The following is a 23,774-nucleotide window of genomic DNA, read 5'->3' as shown; positions in this document are numbered from 1 at the left end:
CGGTGACACGGGCGCTCCTGTGACATGCTGCCATGTGCCTCGCTCCGACGTTCTTACTGGGTCGCAGGAGCCTCCACAGTTCACCAAGCTATCGTGAAACAGATTGTAGACTAAGTTGTCTGCTAATGAAAGTAGCGTTGCCAGCATCATGTATTATGTATGAAACAGTGTATACTTCGAGAAAACAAATAAAGCCATTCATCCTTTCCACTGATTGTTTTGGTTCATTAGTAAAACTTGGTTCAGTGAACTTTACATTTCAGCATTAGCATGGACACAACAGGTAAGGTCAATTACAAGTGCTTTAGAGCAGTCCAAACAGTTTCCAAGTGGCTCATGCAAAGCAGCTGACATGGTATTACCCCCAGGAAAGAGACGAGACCTCCTTGATGAATTTACTTCAGCCGCAAGGCACACCAAACTGAATATTGGCGTTTCTAGGAAATTGGGATCAACCAAACAATTCCATGGAAAGGTACACCACCAACAGCTTTGGTGTGAGGGTGAGCCCTATCAGCAGCGACGATACTGAAGCCTCGCAAGCCACCATCACTAACACATGCGAGTAGTCACTCGGTGCCTGGCATACTTGGGCATTGATGCAACAAGGAAAGATTATCAATGAGTGGACTAGGAATGTGGATCCAAATGGGACTTTCTTCACAATCGCTGTATGACCACCATCTGTTGGAGTGTTTCTGGATGTCAACAGCCCATCTGGGACCTAGAAATGACAAATGATGTTAGAAAGTTTGTCACTTACACACTCAGCCCCAGTCTGCTGAGCGAACAAAACAAAAATATGTACATGTTAGCCAGTGTTGACTCCCGTGTCAATTCCATGGGGCGCTCATTAGCTAGGCTTGGATAGTGCACGATATCCGAATTTTCATCTTGGTATGGGAACGAAAAAGGAGACAAGCGACACACAAAAACACGTCAGACACTGACAGCGTCGATGTGGTTCGAAGATACACTGCGCAACACATTTTGCAGAAAGGCGGCATCGGTACTTCGTTGGCAATTCACTCATACTGGGTAATGTGAAACGGCAAATTTGTACTGTCCGAGTTGGTTCACTGTATTACACGTAACAGCCATTCCAACTGCATTCCTGAAAGAAAAAAAAAAAAAAACGATCGCGTTTTTGTGGTAAGTTTTGAGCTTTGTGCTTTTCTACAGCGCCATGATTACAACCGTAGACTGAAACTACTATACCAAATACGATGTATGATTATACTGCGTCTCATCTAAGTGCGAACGAAGAGAAAATTACAAACGCGAGAACGCACTGCAAGATCGCACATGGCAGCTATGATCAAAGCTCGGGACTCGCCCATGTAGATTTAACTTCGATCGCATTTAAAATGAAACAGAACATAGTTTATACGGCCTCCGTGCAGTTTCGAGTCGAAATTCCTAAATATCACCTGCGAAAATGGGCTTCGGAGGATCGCGAAAACACCACATTCTCGGCTGTTTTTCGATTAATAGCGCCTATCGACTCCGCCACACAAGATTTCTAAAGACCTGCTAGAAGGCAAAATCTGTTGTGTTCGTAAAGGAAGCACAAGATAAAAGGCAACTTACCGGTACAATCGGGCGGCGGTCTCGTAGTGACCGGCGCAACAGGCGTTTCAATCGCGAGGCTAGGCAAGCGCCTTCTTTTGATGCTCTTCGTCGTCTTCATCTTGGAATCTTCGAAATGCTTCTAGCAGACGACGGAGGAATCGTAAGGGGCACAAAGCTGCTCGATCTTGTGGACTCGGCAAATTTAAACCGGGCTACAATAAACAAAAGACTCGCGGTCGCCGCTACAGCACGGCCGCCATGGCCGACGCCAATGTTTGTTTACCCCCCGGCCTCCCCGACATGTGCGAGGGCGGAGCTTAGCCGGAATCGTCATCAACCTCCTCTCCCGCCTTCGCGCCTCCTTTCTCATGCGCAGAAGACGAAAATGAGCCCACTTGCGAGGCGTATAGCTACGTGCCTTTTAGGCTATATCCTTGCTGCACATTACAGTGGTACCTTGTTGACACATTCTCAGTTAGTACCGGTAATATGCTTTCCTGGTTGTTACGTTCAATCGAGGAGTGTTAACTTGAACTCGAGGCAAGAATGACTCCCCAAGCGTTGTGTCGCTAGTTCATGCCAGCAATGCTTGTCACGGTCTTAGACCATATGCCATCCTTTAGACATTGTAAGAAATCTTTCATTTTCATCGCTGCTTCGACTGATTACGACTGCAAACCCAAACATCTGCAAATGCACAGACGGAATAAGGTGCAAGTTGAGCACACCACTTACGTCCAATCTGCGAGCCTCATTTGGCTGGAATGTTTTAACTGCAGTTAAACGTGTGGGCCCTGGACAGAGTTCACCAACATCTCATACAGCCTTATTCGCGTCACTGCATGACCATGTTATGCATCAAATCAACTTAAGAAAGAGTAAAAAGAAAAAAAGTCCTCAGTTTGTTCAAAACATGCAGAGGTTAATACAAGCAACTTCACACCCTTTACAAAATTAGGCATCAGAAAAAATAATTAGAAGAATTGTCTTCAAATGATCCTTGTTGTAATCACCTTCCAATTCCTCAGGTGTTGCCGTCTCCTGGACCGGAGTCACCACTACGGTGGGGGTGACCTGGACATCTGCCACCACCGGTGCCACCACTGGTGCCACCACGGGGTGGACCTCTGCACAGCACCAAGCGGGAAACACTGAAGGCTGGCACACAGGGATGCCAAACCACCAGCTTCGCGCTACAACTACAGTAGGCTCGCGATACTTTTAGATAATTCAAGCAAATTTCAAAATTTTGGTTGTCCCGTTACGTTTTCTATGTATTTATAAGCCACTTAATTCTAACCACGTTTTCATGTAATTCGCACTTGTACTCGCGGTCACCTGCGGAGAAGCAACACCCATGGAGCTCGCTTCCGCAGGTATATTGCTTCTCCGCAGTGCATGAGTGCCCGAAAAGAAGTGTGCTCAACGGGGCTAGTAGTCCACAATAGACAACTTTTTTGATGGACGAAGGAATTTCTTGTACATTTTACCACTGTTTCATGTGTGGCATACCTGCTTATGATTAGTATGCCTGTGTAGATGAAATCAATAAAAAGCTGCTCTGTATATGTGGTCATCCATATAACAAATCATTTTATCTCGCATCATGTTTAGATGAATTTCTGATAATTCAAACTTCCAATAATTTTAACTAAATTCGTGGCTTCCTGGAGCACAAATTAATAGGGAAGGTCTACCGTAGTGCTGGCAACCAGGGGAAAAAACGGGAACAGACAAAGATGCAGGCAGAGACGATGTCAGGGACAAAGGTAGATACAAAGGCAGGGCAGAGACAGCTAGGGACAAGGAAGGAGACAAAAAGAAACACCAAGTCAGAGACAAGGACAAACAGAGAGAAAGAAGGAGACAAAGCCAGAGACAAAGCAGGGTGTCTACCAAATTGTTTTTTTTTAAATTCCCTGACTTTTCCAGGTTTTCCCTGACTATTTTAATTGAATTCCCTGACCCACAACTACCGACACCAAAACACAATATATGATAGATAGACACTATTCGCAACGTAAAATATTTTCTTTAAGTTAGGTAAAGCAAACTTTAGAAGATGTTTAGGATACAGCATTGACCCGGGTTTATTGTTTCAGGGAGTTTGGTCCCAGCACCTGATCAGTACATCAATTTGTTCTCAGAGTTACTTTGTTCAGTGACTCATCAGAAGCAACCACCAGATATGGCACGTTAGAGAGGCTTGCTAGTAACTTGTCTTGAAAGTAGGGGGCGATACCACGACATATTGTATATCCCACCTTGTTTTTTCCAAGCTGAATTTTTCTGGCGGTCTCACACATGGGGAACATCAACGGAAACAGCGAGGCAGACGCTGCCGCTGAACGGAAAGACCCATGAGTTGTTATAGTGTTCAAGCACCACATGATCCCCGGCCTTCGTGACTTCCTTCTTCAATAAAAAGCCACCACCCACGTCTTCACAGAGGGGCTAAGAGCTTCCGTGGCGGTGGTTAGACGCATTACCGGAGCCCTACAAGCACACCGGACAAAAAACACCCGTTGCTGTCGCGGAAGGCAAGTCCGCATTTGTCGCAGTATTGAAAAATACGACTGGGCTCTGGGAAACGCTTTGCAGATATTTCATAGCAGTTTGATGTTTCTTACCCTCAAGATGAGCAGCAATCGCCCTATTCCCCATGTTGCTCAGGGAGAACTTCTTGCAGCGCATTGCGCAGTGAGCACTATTTGGATCATTTGGAATGGGCCGAATCCAACTTGCAACTGTCCAGTTGAGATTGAAGGAGCACTTTCTCGACAGCGACATAGTCACTTTCACATACCTCCACTTTCGGAAAATAACACAATAGAAAGCGCAACCCACAGCCACAAACGCACGTGGCAGAGCTCGTAGAGTACAGGCGTCCAGGTTGCGTTTACGGGGAAGCGCGAAAGCACCATATCGACCATATCTGACAAACGAATGGATCGCTAGGCGCGCGCCTCTCAGAGGGTAGATGAATGAACGACGGCTGTTCTTTTTTGAGTGAGTGGTGACTCGCGCCACCTAGTATCGACTAGAGCAACTGTCTCTCCTCGTACTAGAGCAACACCACCTGACTAGAGTCATGAACTAAACAAAACTGCCGCTGCTACTCTGCTTCACTAGTAACTGTAACTCTTTAGCCGCCATACTTTAGCGGTGCTACCCTAAAGTGCAGCTTATTTAGTGGCTTTAGAGTGTACTGAAACAACAACGAGTCACCAGTTTCGCACATGCTCTCGTGTGAAGCGTAGCGCGTGGAAAATTGGGCGGGTCGCATCGCGTTTAGCGGGTCGCGACGCCGCACTTGACTGCGCTCGTGGCTATGCCTGCCCGTGCCTGCCGCTTCTAGCGTAAGCGGGCGAGCATGGGATAAATTCCCTGACTCGGCAATCTTTTTGGAAATTTCCCTGACAATTCCCCAACTTTTCCAGGTGTCTTAAAAATCCCTGACAATTCCCGGTTTTCCCGGTCGGTAGACACCCTGCAAAGACAAAACCAAAGACAGACACGAAGATCAAGTCTACCTTCGGAGGCAGTTTGAGATGCCGGTATTGTGGGAAGCACTGCTGCGAGGCGTGCCTGGGCCATGGGCCGGATGCTTGCCGTCGGGGTCAGCCGGGTGGTCCCCGTGGAGGCGCTGGGGCCCTGCCTCATGGGAGGCGCCTGGACCGGGGGGGTCAGGGGGCGCACGTTGGCGGTCATGGGCTCCCCCACACCCCCACCGTGGCTGAAAGAAGAAATTATACGAGCTTGATTATGCTGATAAAGACCGGGCAGCCCTGAATACGTTGAGCTCAAGCTGCCGTCTCGTAGAACCACCTCGCAAACATTGACGTCGCGTGATGTGGCCCCGTGACGTATATTTTCCAGCTAAATTCAGGGGCAAAGGTGAGGTGCAAAGAAAGGGAGGTCATGCGACATCACATCCCGCCAAATTTAAAGGAGGCTATTGACGTCGCGTGACAGGGTCACATGACATGATCACATTCTATTTCCCTGCTAAATGTACTGGAGAAGTTGACTTCATGCAACATTAATTTCCTCGGTAAATTTAGCAGGGAAATCAATGTGATGGTCCTTCATGATGCTCCATCACGAGTCCTTCGTGACTGTTCTTTACGACGGTTTTCTCTAGAATTCGGCTGATAAAACACATTCTAAGAAAAGAAAATTGCAACCTTTGCATACCCTAAAAGTAATTATGATTTAGGAGAAATCCCCAGGGTGGAGTCGAAATTGGGGTAGAATAAAGGCATAGTACTTCCACCTTTTATGAAGCTAGATTTGCACTCTCTAGCTGACCGGTGAGTGGCCGAAAAATCTTCCTGGACTCCAAGCAACTAAAGCGCTCTACAAACAGTGCTAACCGGGTGCTAGGCAGTGGAGCAAATGCTTGCTTTAAAGGGCAACTCCGCTTCATTTTTGATATTTAGAAAACTATGTAGCCCTCTTCAGTATCATATAGGAAGACCCCATGTCAAATATTACAATCTAATTCCGTTTATATATTTAATAAACTGGCCAGCAAACCTTCAAGCGAGCCAAGTCGCCGAAATCTGCCAACTCTAGCGTGCGGCGCGAGGCGCAATCATCAGCGCAGTCAAAGCCGCGGAGTTGGAGCAGCCGACATTGAGCCACTACGTCAGAGGCATGAGTACGTCATTCTCACGTTTTGTTTGTTTTTACTTCTCAGAGCGAAATTGAACGATGACGTCATCAGTTTCTCCTCCCGCTGTTGGCTGACCGGGCGTTCACGTCATCCCCATAACACGGATGCGCTAGTTTGCGCTGCCCTGCGCGCTTGTCGGTCTGTTTCTCCGCTCCCCTTCTCTTTCATCTTCTCCCCTTCCCCCTCTCCCCGGGGCCACCACTGTCCATGCCACGCGAAGCGACCTGCCCGCGTCGCGTGTCCTGCCCCTCACCCCCCCGAACGTTACAAGACCACGTGGTTCGACGAGACGTGCCATGACTCCGACGACCCGAGACCAGGGCCGTAACCAGGGGGGGGGATAGGGGGTTTTGACCCCCCCCCCCCCCCCCCCGAAATTTTTTTCTGGGTACGGCCCTGGTCGGTGCACTTGCAGCCAGCCGATTTTAATCTCCACCTCTGCGCACGCGCAGTGACACCGGTCGGCTACCGGGTACCAAACCGGGACCGGTTCTTCGGTTTGCTATAACTCTCCATTATATGCCACCGATGCACATGATTCATAGGCGAAAATAAGACAAAATGGACGCCGTTGTCCCCGAAAACCCCCCCCCCCCGAAATTTTTTTCTGGGTACGGCCCTGCCCGAGACCAATGTTGCCTGACGCAACCGAAGTTTCGGTTTCGGTATCTGCTGATGTTTAAATTAGGATTACACAAATAATATTCCACATTTCGCGAATCCGAAGACGTAGAGTTGTTTAGTAGTGCTTTGCGAATTTGAATCACATGGAAGCCTAAATTTTTCAAAATTGAGCGGAGTTGCCCCTTAAAGGTCAGAAAAGGACGCCGAGACTTTGGAATTTGAACTTTTCTATTTCGAACTGTCGAAGCGAAAAACATGATTTTTCTCAACCAACTCTACAGTTCAAACACAAAGCCTGCGCTGGCCCACTGTGTCAAACTGTTGCACATACAGATCATACTGTCATATTTCTACCTCTTTTTTTTATGCGTCTTTAAAGTAGAAAAAACTGAAAAGCAATAAGAGTGGCCACATACACTAATCCTGGCCACCCAAAACAAATGCCGGTTTAGGCCGCTGGACTAAGAAAAAATATTGAGCAGTCCTGTGTTAATCTACAGTACAGTCTCGGAGAAGTTGTTGGGAATCGGTGTTGCGTTCAGGCACCGTGGAGTGCGTGAACAAAAGTGTGCTGGACAAAACAGACATCTGTTTTGTTACGAAGGATTTTTTACAACGAAGCAGTTTATGGCTAATGTTCCGTGGATTTTTCGTGTGCAGTGACTCAAAACTTTACGCTTGCACCGCTGCACATGCCGCACAAATGCGCCTTCCCCGTATAAATGATTCGAAGTAAATAACCAAAAGAAAGCTTTGACAAACGCACGTGCAAGATGTCATTTGGTTAAGGCTTTTGGTTTAGAACCAGGGGCGGATTTAGAAAGGAGGTCCGGATGTCCTTACCCCCCTCTTGATTTCTGCATGTGTAAAATTTAGGGCGTGAAACGAGGGAGGGGGAGGGGGTTTCTAAACATATGTATGCTGAACAACACCTGACCCCCCCCCCCCTCAGAAAATTCCTGCATCCACCCCTGTTTAGAACAGTTACTGCTGCAGACACTGACACATGCGGCACGAGGAACACCATTCCCTGCATTCTTCTTGATGCTTGAGTAATATAGCAATAGGTATATTCACTAGATTAGTTATCAATAGGCACCGGTTTCAAGATCAGTAGACTCTCAGATAGATAATAAAGGTTTCTTAAAGATTTGCCGCTGTGCGACCCGCATCGGCCATTTCCACGCCCGCACTGCCCTCTCTCTGTCGTCGTTCGAAGCGCTTGCGTGCCTAGTTTCCTTCCGCTCTCCCAGGGTGGCAGTCCCGTCGCGCGTGTACAGTTCCCTCCGGCTCTTCGGGGCGGGTCTGTGTCGTGTGCTAAACAGCCTCGCTGGACATCCACTTTCACAAAGTGGAATGGCTCACAATTTTTTTGTTCCAGTTTGTTCCGAACGCTTTTGTTTCGTTTTGTTCAAGAGCAAGTGAAAGTGTGTCTCCCAGCACGACTTCTTGGCAGCGCTACAACGACATTTCATTATGTGCTACATTTCTTCCCAGAGAGTGCATGCAGTGCGCATTGGATGCTACAAAACCCCCAAGTTAAAAGTGGGTTGTTAACGCTATGGCGTAGCTCAGTTATAAAAAAGTAGAGGCAACGAAGAGGACACTGGAATGCTGATGGAAATTGTCTAGGGAAAGTTTAACTGAGTACAACTAACAAGCAGATCTGGGGGGCAGGCGGGAGAAAGGAAAATGGGGACTCGCTTCCGCGTGGCTCCGGCCCAAAGTCTCAACCCTGTCCCCAGTGGGTCGGGTGTTGGGCGATGCCAGCAAGGTTCAACCAGAAGAAAATTGGCGACTCCCTTGCCAGGGGGAGGAGGAGGGGGGGTGATGTTTTTATTGTTTTTGCCCGATCCCCCAAAGGTCTGCCTGACGATCGTCTTCATGACCTGGTGATAGTTAGAGAAACGCATTGGCTTGAAAAGGGAGATCAAGTTTTTGTCATTGTTTTTAGGCTAGGCGGTGCAAGCTTCCGCCCGTTACAAAAAGCACAGCTGTTATCATCCATCCATCCAACCGGTAGTGCTTCCGCTTCGCACGCAGCGGACCCATGTTCAATTTTCGCAGGCAGCGTGCAATCTTTTTCAAAGATTTTGCAAAGTCGACGACAGACAGCCTACACTGTCAACTACATCAACAATTACTACTACTACAACATAAACAACTACAACTACAGTTGAACCTCGATCTAACAAACCCTGATCTAACGAAATTTGCGATTTAACGAATTTCTTTGTGTCTTCCTATTTTGCCTTCATTGAAAACAATGCATTTTATCTCTCGATTTAGCGAAGTACTTTTGCGCCGCAGTTTCGATTTAACGAAGTCCTTGGAAATCGCATTTGCACACATCGGCGGCCTCCGCGAGAAAAATAATTATCGGCAACAAACTTTATCGTCGAAAACTAACATAAAAATGTGCAGACATAATCTTTTTCACAAAATAAAAAAAAGTACACACTGGTGGTGGTGATGATGATGACGAGACTCTGCCTCTCGTGGGGAAAAAAAGTCCGCCATTACATGCATCTACGCCTAACGAACAACGAATATTGTTTCGTGCATCGAGTGGTTGTTGTCTTCCTTTTCTGGAACAATGAGTGGCCTATCGCGCAAAAGGAAAGTTCTAGCTCTCGACGTCAAGGCGAAAATAATCGCCGAAGTGACGGATGGCGAAAAGAAAAAGACGGTTGCCGAGAAGTATGGTATTTCGCAGAGTTCACTTTCCACAATCTTGAAATTAAAAGATAGCATCATAGCAACCGTAAGTGCGAGTGGTTCAAGTACAGCAAAAAAGAACCTGAAGACTTCTGCGTACGTCGACGTCGAAAAGGCCCCGTTTACTTGGTTTACCGACATGCGGGCTAAGAACGTGCCTTTGAGCGGAGAGCTGCTTCAACAGAAAGCCCGGGACTTTGCATGCATACTTGGGTGCGACGACTTCGAAGCCAGCAGTGGGTGGCTGCAACGATTTAAAGATAGCCACAGCATCTTCGGAAAGGTAGTGAGTGGCGAGTCTGCTGCAGCTGACGCGATCGGAGCTGCTGACTGGCTACGTGATTGTGTCCCGGATATTTTGGCACGTTACGACGTCGCCACTTTTCCGACTGCACGCTCTCCTACGGTGCTAGGCACTGCTCTCATAACCGTGCAAAATGCGGGTCGATGAACTGCATTCTTCTATTACCGGCACATTTTATACTGGTATCTTATTTGTAAATGCTCACTTGCTAGATGTGAGGCAATTGGGGAGTTTTGGGAGCCTAGCAGACCACTTGCAATGCTAAAAAACCAAAACCTCGGTTTAACGAGACTCGAGATTTAACGAAATTTTTGGCTCAAAAGACGACTTCGTTAAATCGAGGTTCAACTGTACTACAACAATGGACGTCATTTCCAGTGGTAGGAAGAGCCCATAAGAGCTATCGCTGCAAAAAAAAAATGTTAGAGTGACTAGAAGGCCCGGTTACGACGACAGTGTTACGTTTGAGGACTGAAGGTTCCGGAACCAACCTGGTCCGCTCCACGGGCGCAGTCACCATGGTCGGCTTGGCTTGCTTCTGCTGCTGTTGGGCAAGCTGGAAAAACAGAACGCCTAAAAGGTCACTGTTGGCCACTCGAGAATCAAGCACCGCACGTCAAAGAAAGCGAAGCACACACAATAAATCGTGCACCTGCATGCAGGGATGACACGTCGTACCCAAAGAACTGTTTGTGTAGGGGACCTGACCAAAAGCCAATTTTCTCAAAACGAGAGAAATTTGTCTGTGCCAATATTCGGCAAAAAGAAATCAATCTGCCTTGAACATCCCGAGCTTCATGACACAAATCCTCAAAATATTGATGGTACAAAAACCCTTTCCCTAGAAACGTATCTTCGCTATGCGATCAGCAGCAGACGCCCATCCTGCTGCAGATCTCTCTCCAGCCTGACAGACCGCGGAACTTTCGGCTGACACGAGTTGGGAGCACTTTTCGCCAGAACTTCTACGACCAACCACCAGAATCGTGACGGCATGACAGACCGACTCCAGTTGCCACTTAAGGCCCACTTTGGGTGCGCGGGTGCAATAGCAAGCTAAGCGCACCAGATGGAGACGCTTTCCAGGCACCATGAAGGCTGGTTCACACACCCGCAACTGCTTACGTCCGAATGACGTTTCGCGGCGAGAGAACGCACACTGGCGCCATCTATCGAGTGGCCGTCGGTCACTCAACATTTCTGTCAATTTCCTTCTTTTTTTTTTTCAGCATGATTCTTTCTTTTTTGGCTCCAAAAACTTTCGGCAATGTTATAAACGACTATTTCTCATAGACGGCATGTATGTTTGATCCGGCAAATACCGCAAAACATTGTCTCTAGTGAAATGCAATTCCAGAATCAACTCAAAGATACCACCAGCGTGTTCTTCCACCTGAAGAGATGACAAGAACTCGGTTGTAAGCAAGCGCACACCGCTAAGTGGCGAACACACTGGTCCAAGACGCGTTCCAGGCAACACAACGAGGTTGCCGGGGGCGAGAGAGAAGGCCCTTTGACGCACCTTCTGGCTGAGGTCCTCCACTTGCCGATGCGCCTTGTCCAGGGCGTCCTTGGCCTCGCGGAGTTCCCTGTCCTGTCGCACCAGGCGGCCCTCAAACTGCGACCGGATCGTGCTCTCTCGCAGGCCACTCTCCTCTGCGACGTTGCGGACGCCCGGTCAGGTGACCCCACCTCCGATGGCGGCACTCCCGCGAGCGACTGCTGTCTCATTTCCGCAACCAACTCGCGTTGTACCAGACCGCACGGGAGCGCTCCGGTACACGCCAAACGAGAAGGTCGCACAATAACTAGCACCTTGCGATTGACAAGGTATCCAATGCCGTCACCAGCTTCCCCTTTCCGGCTGCCCCTACTTCGCGCTTCGTCGTTCATTTGCGTGCGCTCACTCAGTAACTCGTGCGTGGATCGTTTTTCTATTTTTCGGTTGCTTTTCTTTTTAGTTTGTTTACTTTCGAGCTTAGAACATTGGGGTTTCGATACATGCTTTCACAAAACGAGCATTTGAGTTGTACGAGATTACAAAAGATGTCACTTGGCGGTGTTCATCGCGTGTATGACAGCAACACACTTTGTGACAGTAAAACATTATTTAAGCGGAAAACATTTTTTTGTTACTTACGACAATGGAATAAAATTCTCAATTTATAGTGCGTGATTTTCTTTTTATAAATCTGGCGTTAGTTTTGATATAGATTGTTTTTAATGTTCTCGATGCAATGAACATGCAGAAAAAATCATGTTGCACACACAATACACTTGAGAGTCTAGTAAAATATGCTAATTCATTCCTTTCAAACCAGTGAGTAAAATAAACAACAGAGGTCTTCAAAAGTGTATGACTGATTTCGTGATTCTAACCGGCACTAATTATTTTTATACAAAAAATATGAACATTAAAAAATAATAAAACATCATAAAGCCCAAAGTCACATTTCTCGCAAATATGGCAGTTTTTCGACCCGCATCTCCTCCTAACGAGCGTACATTGTATAAAACAATGAAACTAATTCGAGTTTACTGTATCTCCTTCGCAGCAGCACTAAATACACACAAAAAAAGATTTTTTTTTATCTTCTTCTATTTTTTTTTTTGCCCACCTAATGACATTCTGCCCACCCCACTTTTTATTAGGAATTTTAGGCAGTGGAGGGGCAAGCAGTGACTTGGTATAGTATGGTACGTCAAATAATTAGCTACCGTCACGCTTCTTTTAACTGGGCTCGACCGTACTGGCGAAAAACTTGGTTCCTCTGGTGCACATGCGCGCAATATTGCCAAGTAAACGTGGGGTGAAAGTGCCGTCGCAACACATACGCCTCGATTGCTCCATGGTGGACACTCTCCTGTTGGACGTCTCCAAGTTTTCCTTGAGACTTTGGTTCTCCCTGGTCAATTCTTCGATTTTGGCTGCAACAAAAAAGAATGAGCCTCAAGCGCTACGGCATCACGAGAGTTGTGGAAACCTCCATACTAGACTCCATTCAAAAGCAGTCTTAAAGTGAAACGTGTAGAGTTGAGAATGCCACCCTTACGCCAGCGTGCCACGCAAGAGTTCGTAAAGGCTGATTCACACACTCACGACGGCTTACGAAAGAGTGCATTACGACCCCTCGTGATGTCTTATGACGGGGGAACATACTGGCGTGCTGGCACCATCTATGAGGTGGCCCTGGAACTGCATTTCGCTAGAGACGATTTTGAGGTATTTGAGAGATCAAATGTGCATACTCCCTAAGACAATAGCAAAAGAATCGATGCGTGAAAAAACTAAAAAATACCGTGACTACCCGACAAATGGTGTCAGTGTCTACTCTCATCTCAAGAGGTTGTAGTGTGCAAGCAGACGCAAGTCTGTGAACCGGCCTCGAGGGGGAATGTGCGGACACTAGGGCTTTGGCCATGCCTACAACGGAAACAAAATGACCCCACTCACTGTTGAGCTCCGCAATCCGCTTGCGAGCCTGCACGATGAGTCCCTTGGCCTTGGCGCCTGCCACATTGGCCTGATCTCGCTCCGCTGTCAGGCGGGTCACCTCCTGATCACATTTCAAGTGCACGGAAGGTAAGCGAAAAGATGCTCTCAGCGTAATACTAAACTCATGTAGGGCAATTCTGATATTCATACTTCTCTCCCCCATCCCCTAAATCCTACTACCCCTCGTTCGGGGGAGATCACTCCCCTAACTTGCGGGAGCAAACTCAACACGAGCTTCGAGAAGGTCTCCCAAAACTTCTGGACAAAAAGTGGAATGTTTTTGCGAGACGCTGTAGAGACAGATCTAAATTACTCTAGCTTGTTCGCCAATCAAACAGCAAATCAAAACTGCATACGGCTCCCTTAAAGGGAAGGTAGTAACAGCGGCGGTCGGCAAAGTTTGGTCGTACCTCTTCAAAGTTTGATGGCGTCTCCCCGAAGTTTGAACAAAACTCCCCAATGTTTTATCGCACTTCCCCAGTTTGAATGAAATTCCCAAAAGATTAAACACACCTCTCCAACGCTCTATTGCACATGCCCAGTTCAACTGCACCTCCCGTCTAATTCCACTTGCCTGGTTTGAGTGTACCTCCCAAACCTTTGAACGCACCTCTCCAAAGTTTGGACGCACCTTCCCAAAGTTTGATTGTACAACACCAAAGTTTGATCGTGCATCCCTGCAGTTTGACTACATTTCCCCAATGTTTGATCGCCCAGTACAAAAGTTTGATCGCATCCTCCCAAAAAACTTTTGCGGTGATCATTTTGTCGACTCACGGCCTTGGTCTTCTCGAGCTCCTCCGTGAGCCCCGTCAGCTTCTCCTCGAGCTCTTTGAAGTCCGTGTCTGGGCGAGCCTGCGCCCGCGACTGCTCCAGTTCGGCCACCTTTGCTTCCAGCTCCTTGCTACGGGCCGTTAAGGCCTGTTTTTCAGCCATCAACTCCTCGTGTTGACTGCGATAGCGTCGGGCTATTTTCTTCACCTGCACCGTCGTTGCATTCGTCTCAGGGGTGGCACTCTAATGGTACAGAACTGTCGACAGTACTATCAATATTATCAACAGTGGAAGCCAAATCTCACCATCTATAGCAAAAAAAAAACTGTCAATAGTACTTTCAATAGTTGACTATCATAAACTATAGATAGTACCTAGTATGGATAGCAGACTACCATGAAGCTGTCGATGACGAACTATAGTAATTGCAACCCATTTATAACGATAATAAGAAAACTAGAAATTTCGATCGGTATAACCGATTACCGTTTTATCTGGACCAGAAACTGATCATTTCCAGCCTAGAAACTCTAGAAACTGATTGTTATAAGCGGTACATCGCTATATGGGGTATCGTTATAAGTGGGTTGCACTGTACATTGATAGTCAACTATCGCAAAGCTATCAATGGCATTTTTGGTAGGTGACAAAGAACGTCATTTATATAAGCAGCTACACTCAATGCTTTTTCAGCCGTAAACAACAAAGACACCCGATGGTGTACACATGCTGCCGTCTACTAGTCCCTGGATCGTACTACCTATTACTTTCCTCAACTTGAAAAACTTAAGGTTTATATTTTTACAGGCAATTTATACCCCATTAGCTAAACGAAAAACAAACAGATAATGAAGTCTTTTTACTCTTTAGTCTACATATTACGCTAAACGGATTCTTCCTCTTTTTATAGACGCTTTGCAGCAGTTGTGCATGGGCGCCACCATAACTGACCTTCAGTTTTTGTTTCCTCTTATTCCATTTTCTTCGCTGAAGGTCATAACTGAAGGTCAAACTGAAGGTCAAACTGAAGGTCATAACTGACCTTCAGTTTTTGTTCCCTCTTATTCCATGTTCTTCGCTTCATCATTACCACAGCAGTACAGGTTTTTGCCATCTTAGATTCCAATGCGTCCTTCCCAGTATTGGCCTTTCTGGAGGCTCGTCAACACCCGCTTCAGTGGCTCGGTATCTCGGTAAAACAAGAGAAGGTCAGCAATGGCGACTGTATTCTGGCGCGTGTGTCTAGAGGGTGAAGCCTCTATATATATCTGAACCTTCGTCTTCCTCTTCTTTCATGTGCCTGCCTAATGTGCGGCTCTTCGCACCCTTGGCAGGCACACATTGTCGAGGGCCTTGCCGCTGGCGCAAAAGGAGAAAACTGCGTAAGTGCACTGCCAATTGGGCTGCACCACAAGGAACTGGCATACCTGCGAAGGGCCGCACACTTGGCAGGCGCATGAAAGAAGAGGAACACGAAGGTTCAGATATATAGAAAAAGAGGAAGAATCCGTTTAGCATAATACGTAGACTAAAGAGAAAGAAGATTTCATTAAAATTGTTGCCAGTCCAGCGACATGTCTGCCTTTTTGTTTGTCTCTGTGTGTGTTTCCTTCAAACGTCCAGCTGGAAATTTAACACGCCGACACTTGCCGAGCGAGTGCAGCTTTCTGGAACCGAAAAGAAACGACAAACGTTTCCGACCTGGACGATGGTCTTGAGCTTCTCCTCTTTGTCTGCCTTGAGCGCCTCGAGCTCAGCGGCCATCTTGATCGCCTCGCCCTTCTGCCGCTCCCCCTCGGCGCGCGCCGAGAGCAGCTCCTTGCGCAGCTGCGGCAGGTCCACCCGCATCTTTTTCGCCTCTTCCAGGAGGGCGTTGAAGCTGTTGAGGCGCGACGCCAGCTCCTCCTGGGAGGCGTTGAGGCGCAGCCTCAGCTCCGCGGCCTCCTCTCCCGCCCTCGCCAGCTGGGCCTTCGCCGACTGAAGCTCCTCGGTCAGCGTGTGGGCCTCTTGCTTCACTTTCGTGTTTTCCTCGCTGAAAACGGGACGCAAACGTGCTGTGAAGCCTCCGACGTGTGGGCAATGCGCTCAAAACTATCTCAAGCCAGAGAAATGCCTGATTTGGCACAAGCTTGGCTATCCTCAGGGTCTAACTTGGGCCTAATACGGTTTTACTCCAAAACGTTACTGCCAGAGTACTCTCCTTTCGCGTTTCTGCGGCTTTTCTCGGGCTCGCCACAGAATTGCCGAAGTGCCTGACCTGAGCCAGAGACGCTACATATGAGCCAAACAACCGGCAGTGAAGCCTAAATTTGGCACTTGTTTGGCAATTTGGGCCCAAAGTAGTCGCACGAAAACCGAACAGCCAGAAGCGAAGCCTAGCTTTGGCACTTGTTTGATCAAAAGGCCGAGATACCCAGGCTCAGGCCAGAGAAGGTCAAGTTGGGCCCTGCCTTGGCTTCTTCAGGCTTTTTAAGACCCTACATTACCAAGCAAAATTCAAGATTTCGGAAAAAAACAAAAAAACGTGCTATCAGCGATAAGACTGAAGCGAGGTTGCCAGAAGTGAACAGCTAGAAAAGCTTTATGCCGGTTGCGAGTTCTAAGCCATTCGTGCTAACAAGAGCATGCCTGCACTTCAGCACTGGTTATGCAAGACTTTCTCATGTTGCATATCTTTGTAAATCCTTCCGATAACCCCCTAGCTAGTCTATCTTGGCACGCATAAAAACATCTGAATTTCTATCACACACTCACTAAATTTCTAGAAAAATTAAACACCATTCAAATCGTGTTTAAAGATTATAATATTCGTACTCTCATAAAATTTATTCATCGATGAGCATCACAAAATGGCATGCTCGCATTGTTTAAAACGAAACCAAAATGAACCCATTTGACCATATTTGCACAGTTATAGCAAGTCTCTTTTTCTAATCGAACAGAAACATGGAAGTCATTTTACGACTTTACCCTAGCACATAGGCACCCCAACTGGGATCCGTTTTATTTTACTTTTTACTTTAGCAGAGCAAATTCTGGAAAGAAGGAAACCTCCAATCGTAGCGAGCAGAGAGCTTCGTGAGAGGGCTCCGTCCTATTATTCTAAACCTGAAACAGACTATAGGCAAACTATTCTTCCCATGTAAGCACTATTTTAGAAGATTTGTGTCATCCGGAAATGCATAACCAATGAGCCAGCTGCCTCCAGTATGAGCATTGTTAGCAGTGATAGAGTGCAGGCGAGCTGGTAATTAATCGACATCTTGTAAACCCTGAGATGGGTTTACAAGAAGTGGAAGTCTGCAGACTTCCACTTTATTCCGCCGATGCCGAGACTGGGAAGAGTTTCTCAGATTTCATTTGAGAAAAATAGGCCTTTCTAGAGATCTATGAGAACCCCTGCACTAGTCTGTTGACTCCTAAGCAGGCGGTGAAGGGGCAGTTACACACTTGCCAGACCAAACAACCCCCTGCGTTTCATCACCTGACCCAACTCTCTGCGCGTGGGTATGGACACAGGCCACTGGTCCAACACACAAGTAGCCTCTACAGCACTGCCAGCTTAGGGGTGGGGCAGACTGGACGGCGGCCGACGTGGGGAACTCACGCTAGGCGCCGGAAGGCCTCGGGGTCGGTGCGGCTCGACTGCTCCAGGAGCTGGTTGGTGCGCTGCTGCCAGCGCTGCACCTCGCCCCTCAGGAAGCCCACGTCCCCCTGGAGCACCTCCGCCTGGGCCACCTTGGCACGCAGCTCCGTCTGCAGCGGCTCCAGCCGGGACTCCAGGTCGCGCACCTGCGGTGGGTCGCAATGAGTCGCTTCTCTCATGGAACCGAGCCCTACAACAGATTTTGTGTTAACACTTTTCAAATGCGTAGCATTTATTGGGTCAGCCTCCGCAATTTTGTGTCTGTGTCACATAGCCTCAATCATGTCAGTGTCCCGCAACATCATGTGAAACTACGACGTCACTTGATACTGCGATGTCATGTGGGACCACTAAGTTACATAACACTGCAAAATGCATGACACTGTAAAGCCACATGATACTGGGACTGACGTCACGTGGCATTATGTCATAACTTCAAGATGCCATGTAACGTTGGGACGTCATGTAACGTCGTGGCAATGCACAACACAGTGATATCACGACACAATGATGTCACACGACACAGTGATGTCACATGACACAACGACGTCACATGCTGCCATGATGTCACAGTGTCAAGTAAGAATGACGGCTTTGTATATTCACAAAGCCCTCGTAATGTCTCCTTGAGTGGCCTCCCGACTGTGTCCACTAAAAGGAGTGCATTCTGAATGCTATGCATTTAGAATGCACTTGGGAAATGCCGAAAGAGACGGCCCATTTGTTCTTCCCTCGAATCCTCCGGTGGGTCTTGTGCGGTCGACCTACCTTGGCCTGCAGCTGCTTCTGGGAGTCGCTCATCTGTTCCTTCTCGTCCCGCAGCATGCGGTTGCTCTCCGACAGGATGTTCACCATCTCCACTTTCTTCAGAAGCTCAGAGTGCTGGGTGTCGCTCGAGGCCCTGGCCTGTGTACAAACCTCAAGATCATTCACTCAAACGCTCACCATCCTCTCTTCTTGAAGCCATGCTACAGGTCCTTTTGGTTAGAGGAACTTTTTGTTGCAGGAACCTCTGTTTATAAGAACATCTGGTTACAGGAATCTTTGGCTATGGAAACTTCTGGTTACAAGAACCTTCGGTTACAGAAACCTTTGACTACAGGAACCTTTGGTTACAGGAACCTTTGGCTACAGGAACCTTTGGCTACAGGAACCTTTGCCTCCAGCAACATTTGACAACAGTAACCTCTGACTACAGGAACATTTGGTTAAAGTAACACGACCACAAAGCAACACAATAGTTTGTATCTCTTGCAGTTGCATGCACGAGCTTTTATACTGCCAATTCCTGCCACCCCATTTCCTCCGAAGTGCATACATGTTCTCTTTAGGGGTGTCGCGAACCAGCAGAGGTTCGAGTTCGACCAGGTTCGACTTTTTCGAACTTTTAGTGGAAAATTCGACGAACCTTGTATTGAGGTTTGACTCGTGTGCGCATGCGCGACAGGCTGGCCAGTTGGCTTTGGATTGGATGGTAGTGGCTAAGGGATAAATTAAGGGCAGCGCTGATTGGTTATTTCACTTAATACAGTACAAAAAAAAAATTAAGTTATTAACCTCTTCAGTGATTAGAATTAGTTTCTTTTAATTGCAACCGTTTATAAAATAAAATAACCCTTTTCTTTAAAAAACATCCTCCAAACCTAGACATGCTTGTGTCAAGGTCTGGCCACACTGTCCACAAAGTCGAACCGGTCGAATCTGTTGAAAAGTTCGAAGGTTCGTCGAACCGGTTCGACCCAGTCGAACCCCGAAAGTTCGACCTCAAAATCTGGTTCGACAAAAGTTTGCGACACCCCTAGTTCTCTTCCCCTTTGCCTTGTGCACATTATCCCAACCCATATGCGCGAGTGCACCCTCTCAACACCTCTAAGATAGTGAGGCTGTAGTTCTAGATTTCCTACGCCAGCTACCGGATTGGACACGAGTGGCGCATTAGCGTTTTGGTTGTTTCGACTCGCATGGCGCTGGTTTACAACTAATCACTCGCGCGTGCCTCGCATTCTCGAGGCACGATTACACCACATGGGGATCCGTAGGCCGGCACTTTGCCTCGTAGCCGCCAAGGTGGCCTCTTTTGTTGCAGGAGCGAGTTACACCCAGTGGCTAGGATATGACACCACCTGCATTACATTGCCTGGAACGCATTTCCGACTGGTGTGTTTATCGCGTCCTAAAAAGCGGTCCCTCGATTTCCGCCCGATGACATCACAGAAGCGTCCTGCTGTTGCCTACCGCGATTCTGGTGGTGCCGCAGCACCACCAGGATCGCGGCTAGTGGATGTGGCAGACGCCTCTTCTGCTGCAGGTCGCTCTCCAGCCTGACAATCCACGGAAGCTAAAGCAGCCGGAAGTTAGGACGCTTGGACGACGGCGACACTCGCGTCCTCTCGGGTGAAAATAGGGAGTAAGCCAACTTTCAGTGCAAAATAAAAAAAGGAAAAAAATATCAGTTTTAGATATTGTGACCTGCGGAACTTGTGATCGCAGGGAGGGGCGATGAACCTAAGACGACCGTTCTTCCCAGTCAGCAATGTTCGCTTATCTCCTTCCTAGGCTAAGTAACACCATTCCTGCTGAGGTCACCATTGGCCAAGGACCTATACTTACTAGAAGTGGACTACCTTTTGGTGTTTTTGAAAAAAAATAGCAAATTATGCCAAAAATAGGGGGCGGATGATCTTTCGGGGGTGGGACATCTATCGGGATATTACGGTATTTTATTCCAAACGCTTTTGTTCACGCACACCACGGTGCATGAACGCAACGCAGACGCCCAACGATTTTGCCGCGATTTGTCGCAGCTATCGCTGGGACTGTACCGTGGATCAACACGAGACGGCTCAATTTTTTTACAGCGAAGCTGTTTACGGATAGGACTCCGTGGATCTTTCGTGTGCAGCGACTAAAAACTCTACGCTCGCACCGCCGCACGCCTTCCCTGTATAAAAGATTCCAAGTAAAAAACCAAAATAAAGCGTTGACAAATGTGCATGCAAGATGCCATTTGTTTTAGGCTTTTGATTTAGAACAGTTACTGCTGCAGGCGTCGGCACGTACAGCGCTTGGAACACCATTCCCTGAATTCTCCTCGATACTTGGGTAATTTAGCAATAGGTTTATTCAGTAGATTAGTTATTAATAGACACAATTTTCAAGATCAGTAGACTCTCAGGTAGACAATAAAGGTTTGTCAAAGATTTGCCGCTGTGCGACCCGCGTCAGCCATGTCTACGCTTGCACCGCCCTCTCTTTGTCATAGTTCAAGCGCTTGCGTGCCCACTTTCCCTTCCTTCCACTCTCCCGAGGTGGCGGTCCCTCCGTGCGTGTCTACTTTCCGCTGAGTGGCGATCCTGTCAAGCGTGTCTAGTTTCCTCCGGCTCCCAGGGCGGGTCTGTGTCGTGTGCTAAACAGCTTTGCGCATCATCTGCCTTCGCAGAGTAGAATGGCTCATGGTTTTATCAAAACTTCTACGGCCAACCACCAGGATTGCAACGTCCGACAGAACGACATCATTTGTCTCCACTTCGGGACCACTTTCGATGCCTGGGTGGGACAGGATGCTTAACACACCAGTCGGAAGCGCATTTTAGGCACCGTACCCACGTTAAAAGAGAAGGACGGCATGCAGTTCATTCACTCACGAGCGCCCTGTCATGCTCCTCCTTGAGGTCTTTCTCGAGTTGCCGCAGCTGCGCCGTGCTGTGCTCCAGCTGCACCTTGAGACGCACCGTTTCCGCCTGCGCCACCTCCGCCCGGTTGGCAAACAGCTCCTTCTCCTTGCGCAGGAAGCCCATCACCTCCATGAGCTGCTCCGACGAGCGGTCCCCTTCCTCGGGGCTCACCTCCTCCCACTTCTTCTGCTGCAGGGCACACACCTGCATGGACGCAGAAACAAAGTTTAGGCACATCTCGACTTCATACGATAAACTTGAGATGCACAGAATGTGTTGCCAATGAAGTGGGCACATGCTGCACATGCATGTCACGTCACGTGACCTCGTGATGTCACGTGGCGTCAATGTGTGACCCCGACATCAGAGTTTCACGTGAGGTCACGGTGTTATGTGAAGTCACAATGTTATGTGATGTCACGACGTCACAGACTACGTGACGTCACGTCGCATGACTGCAACACGAGTTCACGGTGTCATGTGACATCGTGGTGTAACATGACCCGAGGTGTCAAAGTACCAAGTGATGTCGCGAGTCGGCAGGAGGCGGGCAGCAGTACATGAGACAGCTTATGCTGTCTCGTGTACTAGCTCGCACAAACTCGCACTGAAATTGTCGCACGCGCACAAAAACTGATTTAGCCTCGATGCATTGTGGCAGCGACAACATAATGAAACTGGCTGGTGAGATCAGAGATCGATTCAACCGGCATTGCACAGCCTCCATAATCAGCTAATGCAGGCCTGCTTCAATCTTTCTGTCAACCGGCATTGCATTGCCTCCATAATAAACTAATGTAGGCCTGCTTCACATTTTCCCCTAAGTCAACCAGTGTTGCACAGTCTCCAAAATCAGCTAATACAAACCTGCTTCACCTTTTCGCCTTAATCAACTGGTATTGCACTGCCTCTGTGATGACCTAATGCTTATGTTTTCTTTTCTTTTTCGACTTACTTTACTTTAGCCTGATGCTGTCCAACCCACCTGTGAGCTAAGCATCTCGAGCTGCTGATGCACCAGTGCATTCTGCTTCTCCAGTTCCTCTGACCGCTGGGAGAGACCCTCGTTCTCCTTTCGGAGACGCTCCTCCCTCTCAGCCCACGACCGCTGTCCTTCTTCCAGGGCAAGCTCATGGCCCGCCGCCCGCTCCTTCAGACCAGACACCAAGAGCTGCAGGCTGGACAGCTGAAAGCGCAACGAAGACATGCCGCAACACCGCACATTTAACACGATCATGTGCACAAATTGTCAAGTCCAGAAAAACGCAATGTCATGCAGATGTAACTGGTCGGCACCACCTCGTTTGTTCTCAACCCAGGCAACTTGATTTATACAGGCTTGATTATGCTGACAAAGACCAGGGAGCACAGAATGTATCCTGTCCAAACCACACACCGTGAATGATTGTTTCATTGTGCAGTACCGATGTTAGCCAGGACCAGACCAAGCAAATGAGTGCTCTGCAGGGGCGCTACCTTGTATGGCTCTTGTACGACGCGCTACAACAATGAGGTGAACGGCCCACATGGTATGGCGTCACACCATTCCCGCCGGCACATTTTTTTGGGAGCGTAAACCACCTACACAAACTGTGCTGCGCAGCTCAGTGGCCATAATATCCAACTGCCACTGCACCAACCAAGGTTTGAGCCCCGCTAAGGCACCTTTCTTACGGTGATTTTACATGGACCTTTATAAGCTTTACATATAACCTTAAAGGAGCTGTGTAACAGTTTCAGTGCTTTGCTTAAATAATTTGGGAGTTGGTGTCTCGACCTTTCTGAAGTAAATAACAAAAAAACGCTTTTGCCTGCATGTCCTAGTTTTTATTTTAAAAATGGACAAAGATTGAGGTTTTCAGCCCCTCTCAACTCCTTCACCATCTTCCGAGTCAAGTGCGCTGTGACGTCAAGGGGGGTGGCGCGGGGTTCCGGTGAAGCTCTCTCTCTAGAGCCATCAGTGAGCAGCGAGAACTCATCCGCTCGCGACCGCGTGACCACATGCAGGCGGGCGCAGCGCGAACAATATGGTGAAAGGAGGAAAGTCTCATCCGGGTCCGCCCGTCCCCGTCCGGCTCTGTACCCCTCCCCCTCCGGCTACTGGCGGCTGTTCGCGGTAGCAGATAGAGCTGACGGTTTTTTTGGACCTAGGATAGATGGCACCACTAAAACTCCGTATAATAAAATTTTTGTCGATGATACCAGGTTTTTGACGCATTTATGTATATGTTGGAATGACAAGATTTATAGAAAGCTTACCTTTTATCGAGCAGGTATTCCCACAACTT

General features: G+C 48.0%; 1 protein-coding gene across 1 annotated transcript in view; it reads right to left on the bottom strand.

Moving 5' to 3' along the window:
* The window catches only part of LOC8023683 (nucleoprotein TPR), a 95,480-nt gene that overhangs the window by 23,283 nt on the left and 48,423 nt on the right, over positions 1-23,774 (bottom strand). Inside the window, exons 24-35 of the mRNA XM_040499998.2 lie at positions 22,472-22,672; positions 21,457-21,690; positions 18,581-18,718; positions 17,774-17,958; positions 15,868-16,198; positions 14,170-14,373; positions 13,351-13,453; positions 12,732-12,824; positions 11,419-11,552; positions 10,388-10,452; positions 5,106-5,308; positions 2,586-2,699 (exon numbers count right to left, since the gene is read on the bottom strand). Of these exons, the coding sequence (XP_040355932.2) occupies positions 2,586-2,699; positions 5,106-5,308; positions 10,388-10,452; positions 11,419-11,552; positions 12,732-12,824; positions 13,351-13,453; positions 14,170-14,373; positions 15,868-16,198; positions 17,774-17,958; positions 18,581-18,718; positions 21,457-21,690; positions 22,472-22,672 (2,005 nt within the window). The remainder of the gene's footprint in view (positions 1-2,585; positions 2,700-5,105; positions 5,309-10,387; positions 10,453-11,418; positions 11,553-12,731; positions 12,825-13,350; positions 13,454-14,169; positions 14,374-15,867; positions 16,199-17,773; positions 17,959-18,580; positions 18,719-21,456; positions 21,691-22,471; positions 22,673-23,774) is intronic.

The sequence above is a fragment of the Ixodes scapularis genome, unplaced genomic scaffold (genome assembly GCF_016920785.2).
Source record: "Ixodes scapularis isolate PalLabHiFi unplaced genomic scaffold, ASM1692078v2 PGA_scaffold10__122_contigs__length_95168666, whole genome shotgun sequence".
NCBI lineage: Eukaryota > Metazoa > Arthropoda > Arachnida > Ixodida > Ixodidae > Ixodes > Ixodes scapularis.
This window is presented reverse-complemented; position numbering and strand designations above follow the sequence as displayed.